Consider the following 12632-nt stretch of genomic DNA (forward strand, 5'->3'; position numbering starts at 1 on the left):
CTGCTTTCTCTTTTTAGTTCCTGAAGTGGCCCTACTCATCCAGTTGTTCTTGAGATGCCCCTGCAAAAACATGGCCTAGAGGCTGCAGGTCTGTATGACAAATGCCTCGGACCTGGACTCAGGTCTTTAACTGTTTTCTGTGCTTTGGTGTGTAAGTTGTGGTCCCCTGGTCTTCCCAGGATGAAGGGCTGATTCATTTCTTCCCCACAGCATAGCACTATGTGGGAAGCATAGCTGGTGTGTGTTACAGTGTAATCAAAGATATGGGTTTGAGGTTGTCCCAGTGTTTTCCATGCCCCTTCACCCCAAATGCTTATTAATGCATGATGGGTAGTAATCAGCAGGGTTCTGCTGATTCTTGGTGTCCAAGCAGAAAGGCATACTGGCTTCATGGGTCCAGCAGTGTACTACCACCAAAAAATGCAGTTTTCAGGGAAAAGATGTAGGTTCCAGCAGCCTCACAGCTGTATCAGTGTCCAGGTTTGGTGTGGCATCTGGAGTCTCCATTCCGTCTAGCTGCACTGCAAACTCCTTGGAACCTTTTCTTTTTGGGGGAAAGGAAGACAAGGACTGCACTCAATAACCAAGCAAACCTTGAGTGCATTTCTTTGTTCAGGCCTCATCTTCCTTGTAATTAAGTGACTCAAGAAATTGGCCACATACAGTTCTGTGAACAAACACAGGAATGTGTTGTATTATTAGTTTCTTTCATACATATATATATATATAGCTGGCATGGAAAAAGCTGTGGGAGCTTTGGAAACAAACTGAGAGCTTTGTACTTGTGCTGTGTAGTGTGAGTTCTGGTTTGCATTAACTCGGGTACAATGTGACACTGGAGGGTGAATTTCTGAGACATGATTCAATCTGTACTTCATCCTGTAATCTAACTTGTGTAGTACTCCAGCACCAACAATAATCACTACTTGTCCTGCCTCTTCCTTATAAGCAGAAACCACAAAAAGATGAGGAATGCCATGCTCACTCCCTACAGCAGCTACAGAGTGGACAGATAAAAAGGAAGCCATGGTTGATTGAAGAGTTTAAAAATAGCGCTTGATCAGTGCATGTCCCTGGGGAAGCAGTAATACCAGTGGATATAGGATTTAATAGCCAAAGGCATGCACATGTCAATGACAGAGTCAACAACATATTTGCAAAAGAAAAAAAAAAAGGCTATGTTCTATTGCGTTGGGAGCCTGCAGAAATTGAGGTGGCTCCCCAGTGCAAGGGTTGTGTGTCTATGTGTGTGGTCCTTTTACACTATTGCCATCTGACAGTAAATCATAGAATCATAGAATGGTTTAGGTTGGAACGGACCTTGAAGATCATCAAGTTCCAACCCCCCTGCTGTAGACAGGGGCACCTCCCACCAGACCAGGTTTCCCAAGACCACGTCCAGCCTGGCCTTGAACACCTCCAGGGATATCTGTACCATTTTGTATTTCGTCTCTTAAAGAGGCCATATTATCTAGAAATACAGCTGTGCTGGGAGAAAGAGGTTAGGAGCTTTCCTCGTGGCGATGGCTGAAGTTTACTGTGCAGCACATCTCTGCGCTGTCCTTTGATGGTCAAAGGGAGCCTGAGGGCTTTGAGAGACAGCTGGCTGCTGGTGCTTCTCTTGTAATTTAAGCATGTGTTTGCATAGTAATCAGAAGACAGAGGCCCATGGAATTTGCTAGAAGAGAAATGTAGCTGCATACGTATAAATGGCCCAGTTCAGGGTATTTACTGGCAACTGTGGAAATCTTGCTGAAACAAAACGACATTGATAATTTAGGTGTTTACACCCAGCTATGGCTAGGATTTGTCATTACTGCAGAAAAATAGGGAAGCATCGGCTCCAAATTACACATCTGTTGGGAAAAGAAACATCAAACCAAGCCAAACAGTCAATTTACAACTGCTCCAATGCAGAGTGGAAAAAATGCCCCCAAGTCCTGTTCTTTGGCAAGCTCATTGAGCTTGTTTCTCTGGTGCATCTCTTGATGTATCCCTGCCCCCCCCAGCTGTTCCCTTCCATGCAGCTTCCTTCTCACCTTCTGTAAATGCAACTGAAGACCAACAGTGTTAGCATTTCTTTGCCAATTTGTCATTGCTTCAGGATACTGGACCTGGTGCACCAGTCAGACAGAAATCATTTGATAACATTCATGAAATCTGCACACAACTTAGAACAAGATCTGATGATACAGCTGCAGTGGCTGTGGAGTAAGAACTGAGGCAGGAGGAAAAGGTGTTATTGAACACAGGTAGGAAAGAATGACAATAAACTACAAGCATATGTGCGTATGTATGTGTAATGTTTTTAAAGTAAAGTCTTCAAACGGTGCAAGAGACAGCTATAGAAGGCCTCTACTACCTGTTCTGCTGCTCAGGCATGCAGTTACAGTCTTGGCGTTCTTGTTGTTGCTGAAAACAGCACAATTTCCCTTTAACAAAGCAGGAAGAAGAAAGAACAGACGTTGATGTCCACACAGCCACTGGCTGATGGCAATGCCGCAGGACAGAGAAGTGAGTATCCATGCAAAGTAACTCTTGTGCTGCAGCGTGGGCTGATGGCTCACTCTATTTTCTGTGGTATTGAACCCTTCTTTGCAAAGTGGTTTCTATCCTTTTGTTGTTGTTGTTGCAGGTTGTATTTCTAACATGACAGAGGCACAGGGAACCCAGCACTCAGGTCACTGACCCACGGTTGCAGGGGACATGCCACGCGGGCAGCGGTAGCTGCACCCACATGTCAGTGGGACTCCTCCACGAGCACTTTGTTACAGTTAAGCAAGGTTTGGACCTAACAGGCTCTTACCCTGAAAATTTAAGGCATTTGCAATGGTAGACAGATGTGGGGAGTTAATGATCTATGCACATTTATACTGGACTGGTCATCCAGGTGCTATTTACATTTGAAGCTATGAATTTTAATGGACAGCAGTGTAGTGCTTTCTCCAGCTGCCTCTTGTTTCTTCCACTTTTCTGGTTATTGAGAAATGTGTGCGTCTCCACTGCGTTAGGGAAGCAGTGGTTATACTCAGTGCAGAGTTAATTATATGCCAAGGAACCCAGTGGGTATTAACCTCAATTAACACACATATGACAGGAAAGAAAAAAATACCCATTTGGAGAATGATGCACAGTACTAGCCTGGCTTCAGAGAGCTCTGGGTAGCTGGAGGACTGTTGTTTCCAGTCATGTTTGGGCTACATCACTCTGACTGTTGTTTCACAGGAATCCGTGGTGTAATAAAAGCCTGAAGGAAAACACGTATGCCATAGACTTGTCTCTTTTTTGCAGCACTATTAATCAATCTCACAGGAGACAATTTCTTTCCCTCAACACTTTGTCTTTCTGACAGTTGCTGCATGCTCCACCCTCAGTCCTCTCCTCCTTTTCCAGCTGCAAACTTTCACAGGTTACCTGGCTGCCCCAGAAAAGGCGTTTGTGTCTCAGCCCCCAGCTGCTTGTAGTTACAGCAGAAGGCATTCGGCCGTTCAGTCTTGCCCATCAGCCCTACAACCACTCCCCGCTACCACCAGGCACACAAGTCACCCCGACAGTGAGAGCCAGGGCCCAAATGTGGTAGTGCCACTGTCTTGCATTGCACCACAGCATGTTGCACTGGGTCACACTGCTGGGGAGTGGTGATACTAACTCTTGAAGCAGCCCTTTTCCATCTGAGTCTGGGATCGCTTTAAGTACCATATTGTTTTTCGTCACTGCTGTTTTTCTTCACTGTCAAGAATCAGATGGTGCATTTTTTTCTCTCCTTTTTTTTTTTCCATTTTATTTTTCTGCATGACTTACAGGCTTTCTGTCCTCACTAAACTTAGAGCTGGTAATTACAACTGCTGGCTTATTGTTCCTCTGTACTATTCAACCCAGACGCCACCCTCACCCCCTTCTATGCATGTGTGGGACATACTCTGTATCTTTCTGCCTGCAATCCCCCACTGCTGGTATCACTTAAAAGACAGGGGGACACAGAGTCTCAGAAGCCTTCGTTAATCATCCACAGCTAGCCATTCATGATATAAATCATTCACGATTTGTCTTCATGTGGAACTTAGCTGCACAGCTAGCAGCACATGGACTAACAAGTTCCTCCACTACCGCACAGGCACAGCAGCAGCCATGCCAGAACTGCTCAGACAAGTGCATCAGTCCAACAGTGTTCAAGGATTGCCACCTCCTGGCAGGGCCAGGGCACACAGCTACCTCAGACCACCACCCAGCTGCACACACTGCGCTCAGATGCGCACTTTATCAAACTTCCAGTTCTGACTGCGATGATTTCAGGTGTGAAAATTATGGATATTTTTCATTGTCTGATTAAAAGTCCCCTTTTTGCACAGTGTTTGAAGCAGGTGGAGATTGTGCCAGGGTTTTTAGGAAGTTTGGGTGGGTCTTCACAGGAAAAGGTGTACTCTGAAAAAACTCAGTGATTTTGTAGATTTGAGCCCTAACCAAAGCTTAACTATACTGTGTTTTCCTTGACTGAAAAACCTGTTTAACATGTTCTTACCTGCTCCTTCTTCCCTGAGCTACTCACACCAGCCTCCCTTCCTCCATGCTGCAGTTTGCTACCCCTTTACTCTACTGTAACAATTACTTTTGGGGCTACACTGCCAAAAGGGATTTCTGATATGAGTCAACCTAAAAATAAAGACAACAAAATGCAGGCAGCCAAAAGACAAAAGCCCCTTCATATCAGTTGATGGTGCAGTCCCACGAGTGGGGAAGTGGAACAATTAGGTCAGATTTGCTACCCAGGAAAACAACCACAGCAGTACAGTTTAGGTCAGTCACTGACTGATCCCCCCAAAAAGTAAGTACGTGCTTGAAGAGTTGTCTAGCTTTCGTCTTCTGTTGTTTATTATTCAGATTCACATTCAGTCCCATCCAGCCTTTGCTTTTCCAAGGACCTGAGTCTGCAGTAAAAGCTAAATGAAAGACTAAGATCTCTCTATTGTTATTTCAGAATACCTAGAACAGTTGCCTGCACCTTTGGGGAGGCTCCGTGTGGCATAACGTGACTTACATCCTGCATAGCTGATACCTGCAGTGCAGAAATCCTTGGACAACTGATATACTGCACTGATTCCTGATAGCCATAACCTTCCAGATCCAGCACAGTATTGTGGAAAAGCAGCATCTTGGAAAGGCTTAGGGGTAATAACAACATGCATATTTTGGCACATTTTTCTGCTAGTCCTGAATAGCTCCAAAAGCAGTCTAGGCTTCAGTGGGCTTATCTGCTGTGTCAGGTACCTTTCAGTGTCAATAGGGGAATCTCAGTCTTCCACAACAATCACAGTAACTCAGTAAATACACACACTCTGCACAGCATCGGCATTTTTTAGAAAGCACTTAAATAAAGATTCTTGTTAAAACAACATATTTTGTAAAACAGCATCTTTAATTTCAATTTTAAAACCTAATCCATTTATCTCACAATACTTTATATTCTTTTTGTAATAGTGAAGTTAAAAACAATTGAGGAACACCAGAAAGTGACATTCACTCAGAAGAGATGAAATATTCTTCTAGTTTTGTTATATCAGATAACACTTTTTAAGAGAGAAAGAGAGAAAGACAGATAAATATATATCTCTCTCAGGAAAACTGAGTACTGTCACCTACTGGCTAGTAGAGATTTGTGCAATTTGTTTATTACTAATATCCCCATGAATGTACTAATTGCACATGTAGAGCTAACAATTTCTCTGCAACGGGATTGAAGCAACAAAACACCTACATATAACTATGGCTAACTTCTACACAAGATATTCTTGTAGAAAAATGTTTCCTAAAACCAAAACAAAAAATAAGTCATCTTGTCTATTGGTCACATTTGAAACATGGTCTATTGCACTCAGTATCTTTCAGTAGCACGTGCTTTCTGAAGTGTCTTGCATTGGACACTCAAGATTAAACTACCAAAAATCACCAGGTATTTTTTGAAAAATAGACCATAAGCTTAGTAAAAAGAAAAAAAAAATACAGTAACTCCTACATTTGTTTATAGTAATCTCTTATGAAAATTATTTCACACTTTCTCTCTGTAATTGCCCACACGGTTTCTTTGCTAGAGAAAAAAATATCACTGCATCTCTAAGAATACCCTGTTCACTCATAAACACCTATGTTCTAACCAACTGTATGCAATAAATATATCTAACTCTAAATTTTATTCTTTACATTCTTCTAAAATCTCTATATCTAGTAGATGCAACATATGTAGACTCCTGAGATATATGTAAATGACAGTAAAGTAGCTGCTTGTGAGAACAAGTGATAGAAATTTCGATATCTATAATATTTAAAATGAGACTGGACAAAGCACAAAGGGAAAAACAGAATCAGAAGTTGACTACACTATTTGTTATTCCCATTGCTATACTCACACATTAATGGAGATGCACGGCGCATTACAGAAGAATGTTAAGACAGATACCTTTTCCTGAGATCCTCACAGGGATTAATAACAGGACAAATATTAATATTTAGGAGTGCACAAGAGTAAACTCGATGTCCGTATGCCTGTTTTAAAATATTTGAGCTAGGGGTGAAATTTAGCTTTAGAGGCAATAAAACGTGTGAATTCTCACAAATGCTTTTCAAGAAAGGTTTGAAAAAAGATAGAAAGGATTGCTGCTCAAAACACAACACAAGGAGCTTTGGTATACCAGAAGACATATGTGGAAAAGATATCTCCGGGGAAGGCTGAAACAGTACAGAGAAAAAGAAAGGTGCTGCTCCATCACTTTTCACTGTACAGCTATCTTTTCAGGAATGCAGTGATGCAGTTTGTGTTAAAACCCAGAATCACTGTCTTAGGTACTGATACATTTTTTTCCAAGATAAGAGCAAGCCCCTGAGTTCCCAGGTCTCACCAGGAAAAAAACAGTTCCCTGAGGGACACCTGGGCTTCCACATGACATGAGGAACGAGAGAAGCTGGTCACATTTAAAGGAGATGATGATGTTAGAAATTCACATCTCCCAGTTCCCCTCTGCCTAAATTACTACTGAGAAGAATACGATTTGGTTTTAAAGGGGCTTGGGGGTAAAATCAAACATGCTGTCAGTCAAAGCGACTGACACACTTTCACAGTGAATTTCCTTCACAGTGAGAAATATTTATGCTATTCTTCCTTGGGGACGGGGAAGGCTGGAACAACTCTTAATGCATTTGAAGACTAAGAATATTAATAACAAGAATCTAAATCCAATCTGCATTCACATATAAGAGAGGAAGAGGGCTGAAAGACATTAAATAGGTTTTACATGACCGCAAAATGTGATGCCAATAAAGCTGTAACTAAATTGAAATGGAATGTAGCAGAAGTATAAGCATCTGTTCTGACGTCCTTGCTGCTCGCTTTGGGGCCTCTCCACTTTCAACACTCTATTTTGGGGCTGGATATTGCACAGAAGGCAAGAAAAGGCAACCCTACAGACACAGGGCTTAGCTCCGAGCTTTGCAGGGTGAAAGCGACAGTACAAAAATCAAAGTCTCTTGGTTTTGGAAACTGAACTGCTTCTCAGAGGGTGCTGGCTGGAGGCATGCATGCTGCTGTTCTTCACGTCATTAGTGGGAAATGTCATAATAGTAGTTACGTAACCTTAGCTCGACTGCAACAAATCCTGGTCGGTCATCAACACTGTGGAAAGACAACAAGTATCACTGTGTAGGAAGGAGAAAGTTGTAAAGGTGCATGGGCCTTGTAACACTTGGGAGTTTACTTCAGTGGTAGCTCATTTAAAGCTGCTCACAATATTTTAAGGCTACCAAAATAATGCTAGAAATGAACACCAAGTGGCAAATTTTATTACAGAACATCCAGTCAGTGGATTTACTATCATGCCTGTTACTTTGTGGTTGGTGAAGGTACTACAAGAAAGAAATAGCAAATTAGCTTCATTTGATTTTGTACTTAATTTACTTCAGTAATAATCTAGAGAAAAGAATACTTACAGTGCAGTATCTGCCTTATAATGGGTACTACAGTCATACAGAGTCACTTAACACCACTGAGAGGAGCCTAGGCATACACTATATGGCTGTACTTTCTTTCCTCTATATCTGCAACTCTTTGTTGATTTGGGAGAACAAAATTAAACTGACAACAAGCCCTTACAATGATACATTATATATTGAGATAGTTGCACTGCCTGACTTGAGCCTTCTTTTTAAATTTTTTTCTTTTCTTTCCAAGATTAAAGATATTTGAGTACAAACAAATAAAAAGCAGGATGCTTAATGATATACTTATTAATCATAACAACAACAAAAAAATCCCTTTCTCTCTAGAACTGTTATGGCATTCTTTGAGTCAAACCCAAAGGCAGAAGTTATTTTATGGCTCCACATTCTTTCTAGAGTACTAGGTGTAATAAAACCAACAAAGAAGCAAGGTACCTAAAAGTGAAGTACCACAGCTCCTTAAATGGAATCCAGAGACCTTTGTTGGACACACATATTCTCCAGATGGTCAACTGGAAGAATAAGGGACATTACAGTGGACTTTGGGTGCTTTATGGATACCTTCCTACAGCTAAAAGTAACTTCAACAAGATAGTTTAAAATGATAAATCATAAAAGATTTTTAATAAATTTTTGCAATATACTAATTAAAAAAGAATATCAGGTAGGCTTCCGTTTCTTTTTTTCTTCTTTATATTTCATAATTCTAACTTCTGATTTGTTATTGATCAGAAAAAATGTTTCTGACATATTAGGTATGATCCGAAATGAACTTTTGCCTCTCACTAATAGGACATCAATGTGGGATCCAATCTGAGTATATTCAGAAATAAAAGAAGAGAAAAATAGGTCCAAACAATTAGTTATTGAGGAATGGAATGAATAATTTGGCAATATGACTTTGACATTTCAGTAAAGAAAAAGTCTTGGAAATGAAAATTAAACAAAATGAAATCCAAAATTAAACAAAAATAGTTGCCTAATTTCAAACTTTCTTTTCAAAATCCATCAGACTGTTTTGTGGAATTACTTATTCTTTATGATACCATATTTTTTTTATATAACCATTCCAGCAATATCAGCTGTGTACAACCAGCTTCTTGTAGTTTTCAAGATATAATAACTCAATAATTTTCACTTCAAAGTGCAACTGAATCCATATTTTGGAGGTTGTTTGTAAGCTAAACACCAGCTGAAATGATGTATTTTGAAACACCCTTTCACCCCCCTTTTCTGACTATTAACCAAGTAGATTAAAACATTCTTATATTAAAAGAGAGAGCATAACATCACACTCACTTGTATGTCCAACACAATTTCATTAGATCATAGACTTCTGTTGGACAGACTTCAGGTCGTTCCATTCGTTCTCCTCTTTCAATCATATGTGCAACTTCACCACCTTTCATTCCCTGGAACAGGGTGACCAGAACAGTCATCTGAGTTGCAAATGATTACAGCACACATGGCAGTATAAAACAAATAGAGGCCTGGAGTTGATTTTGGACTATCCTTTGACTCATTTGTTGCAACTGGTGGGATGCTAAGGACTCCTTTGGCCTGCAATAACCCTTTTTAGGTAGGAAAAGGCACTGGTTAAAATTTGCTCTGAATTTTTACAGAAAAAAAATTGCCAGATGGACCTACTCACCTTATATGGTTTTTGCCCATAAGAGAAAGCTTCCCACATTAAAACCCCAAAGCTCCAGACATCACTTTTGCTAGAAAATTTGTAGAAATTCATGCATTCTGGAGCATACCACTTGACTGGCCATTTTCCATGACTTTGTGCCTAAAATAAGTCATAACAGAAGAGAAAAAAAGCAGGCTAGAGACAGTGGTAAGTAGTAAACAACATCAGAATTCACATAAGCCGAGTTAACTTAGATCTGCACACATTTGTACCAAGTACCATAACATTTCTGATGCAGTTGGCATTACAGAGAATGCGCAGCAGCTTCTTCAAAAATGTTACAAAATTTTTCCTAATCTTCCACTTTCAAAATAATGCACTGAAATGAAATCTATGGTAAAGCAAAGCTCAGCTAAATGACCTGGAGTCATGTTTTTAGTGGCATTTAATTTAAAGTTGCTCTTTAAACGTAAGACTTTTCATCTAGGCTCTGCACCCAGAGGAAGAGACATACACGCAGCTACACTGAGCTACATTATTACTTGAAGTTGACGCTCCATTTCAAAGCACAGTGACCACCTTGTGGCAAACTGCAGTTCAACTAAGTTATGCCATAACGCTATCTTACAACAATGCAAGTGTCAAGCTACCCCAGCACAGCGCTAGATCTACTGAAAGAACCCCATTGTGGAGTTGTATAGGGAACGGGCCTTTAATACCAATTCGCACACCTCTGACAAGCAGCTCTGGCTAGCTAGTGGCAGTGATTTAAGATGCTACTGTCTTTTCTGGCAGCAGTTACTATTCCCATAGGAAGGTCATCAGAAGGGAGTATGTGCTTGCTCCTCCTCTGCAGCATTTCATGGGCTGGCTTATTAGTTTTAAACAGCCGATGAAAGGGAACAGGCAGAAGGAAGAAATAATTTGAACTGTAAGAGCAATATATCAGAAATAAAAGCTGCAGACATGATTAGAGCCTTTGTCTCCCACAGATGTTTTTACGTTATTAAATGTAGCAGTTATTTCAGTCCCTTTAGCTGTACAGAGATCAAATGAATTTAAAACCAAGCTAAACAATTTCTGCTTAGATCAAATGATTATTTACCAATGATATTCTTTCAAAAAACTTCCCAAATTCAATTCTGTTAGTCAATAATACAGTGTGCTAGATTAAATTTTCCTTGGACATGGTGAAAACTCTAAGTGCCCAAAAGTTTACATCTGCAACAGAGATATTTTCACTCTTTTATTATCTCACTTCCACCATAAATTTCAACCTTCTAACCTTCTAACGACAAGTTTATAAAACATAAATGGATAAAGTAAGCAAATAAAAAATGTGACTAACTTTCTCCCATCCCTAGATGGAACTACACATCTCTTGATGTTGATCACACATTTTGAAAATCAGTGACCTACTATAAGGCCATAAAATAATGGATGATACATACTATTTCTAATTTTCAATTTTTAAAAACAACTGCACTTCAGCTGAAAAATAACGTTATTAAGCTACGCTACTATCCAGCTTTCCTGTCTTGTGCAAACCTTACCTTATAATAATTTTCATCAGCACTAAGAGCTTTAGAAAGTCCAAAGTCACTAATTTTGGCATAATGTTGGGTGACTAATAGCACGTTCCTTGCAGCCAGATCCCTATGAACGAAGTTATTCTCCTCCAGGTATTTCATCCCCATGGAAACCTGATGTACCAGCTCTGTTATATTCTTCTCCGTGACATGTCTGAAAATCATAATTGAATTTTTAAGAGGTCAGAAGTTCATTTTCATGGCTTTTCATGGAGTTCAAATATAAATCTTTACTATGAACTTCCCCACATCATACTAGGAACCTAATCCACTTATGTTTAGCTAAGCTTTAATTAAAACAGGCAGCATAAGAATGTCCTGACTGAGATGATGTGTGATCATATCAACAAATGAGCAATTGAAGGACATGTGAAAATTCTTTCATTTATTCAAAATGCACTATTTTACCAGTAATATTTGACAATTAGGAGACATGTACAAGGTAATCATGTCCCAGTGAAGAGTAACTACCATCATTAATTATTACACTAACAACATGTCAGTTTAAAATTGACCTTAAAAAAAATCAAAACCAAAAAAAGGATCTGTAACCCCTTTGGATAAATCCTATGAAATGGAATCAAAGCTTGCATACCTATTTTTTTGCAAGAATTTGTTCAATGGCCCAAGTTCAGCCATTTCCATTACTAACATCCAGGCCTCAGCTTCACATATGCCTATCATCCGGACAATATATGGGTTATCCAGTTGCTGCATTACATTTGCTTCTCTCAGTAATTCATCCTTTATGGCTGGATCATTGCTCTCATTCTTAAGAATTTTTACAGCCACTGGCTTGGCACCCCTACAAAAAAGAATCCAGTGCTGGGATTAGTTGCTGAAAAATCTGTGTGCTAATGCACACAATCTTCATCTGATGATTCTATGCACATAGTACAAACTGTGACAAAAGACAGAATTGACATTCAGAGGGGATGTAACAGGACTGTAACAGGAACAGCTCTCTATCAAATGCTCAGAACACAGCTAAGCAAAAGAGAATGGAAAGAACCTGAGAAAATTATAAATAGTCATAAAAATGTCTTAAAAAGCCTGAAAACAATTGTACTGGACAAAATTTTCTTGCTCATTCTGGTAAGAATGCCACAAAGCTTTTCTGGCAAGAAAAGCTACAAAGGCCTTTCTAAGCACTGAGGTGTTTTGGGTATGAGACTAGAATAAGCAGCATTGCAAAGCCCCAAGGCAGTACTCTGAAATCCCGAGAAACCAAGCCTACTCCTGCAACCTTCAGCTCATACAACTGAGTGAAAGAGTAACTGATGAGATCAACAGAACTCAAGCGTGAAACAAGATTAGCAAATACATAAGCTGGGACCAGAGCCCTTTAAATCCCCTCAGAGTGTACTGGCAAAAGAAAAATCCTTCCTGGCTCTGAAACCCTTGGTTAAAGAAATGCCTCCAGCTTC

The 12632-nt window shown here is 40.0% G+C and overlaps 1 protein-coding gene across 1 annotated transcript in view; it reads right to left on the minus strand.

The window, feature by feature from the left end:
• Nucleotides 1-7587: 7587 nt before the first annotated feature.
• SYK (spleen tyrosine kinase) overlaps nucleotides 7588-12632 on the minus strand; it is a 32073-nt gene continuing 27028 nt past the window's right edge. Inside the window, 5 exon segments of the mRNA XM_009892385.1 lie at nucleotides 7588-7660; nucleotides 9283-9395; nucleotides 9635-9775; nucleotides 11170-11359; nucleotides 11801-12010. Coding sequence (XP_009890687.1) covers nucleotides 7588-7660; nucleotides 9283-9395; nucleotides 9635-9775; nucleotides 11170-11359; nucleotides 11801-12010 — 727 coding nt within the window.

This window comes from Charadrius vociferus, unplaced genomic scaffold (genome assembly GCF_000708025.1).
Source record: "Charadrius vociferus isolate BGI_N301 unplaced genomic scaffold, ASM70802v2 scaffold649, whole genome shotgun sequence".
Taxonomy (NCBI): Eukaryota; Metazoa; Chordata; class Aves; order Charadriiformes; family Charadriidae; genus Charadrius; species Charadrius vociferus.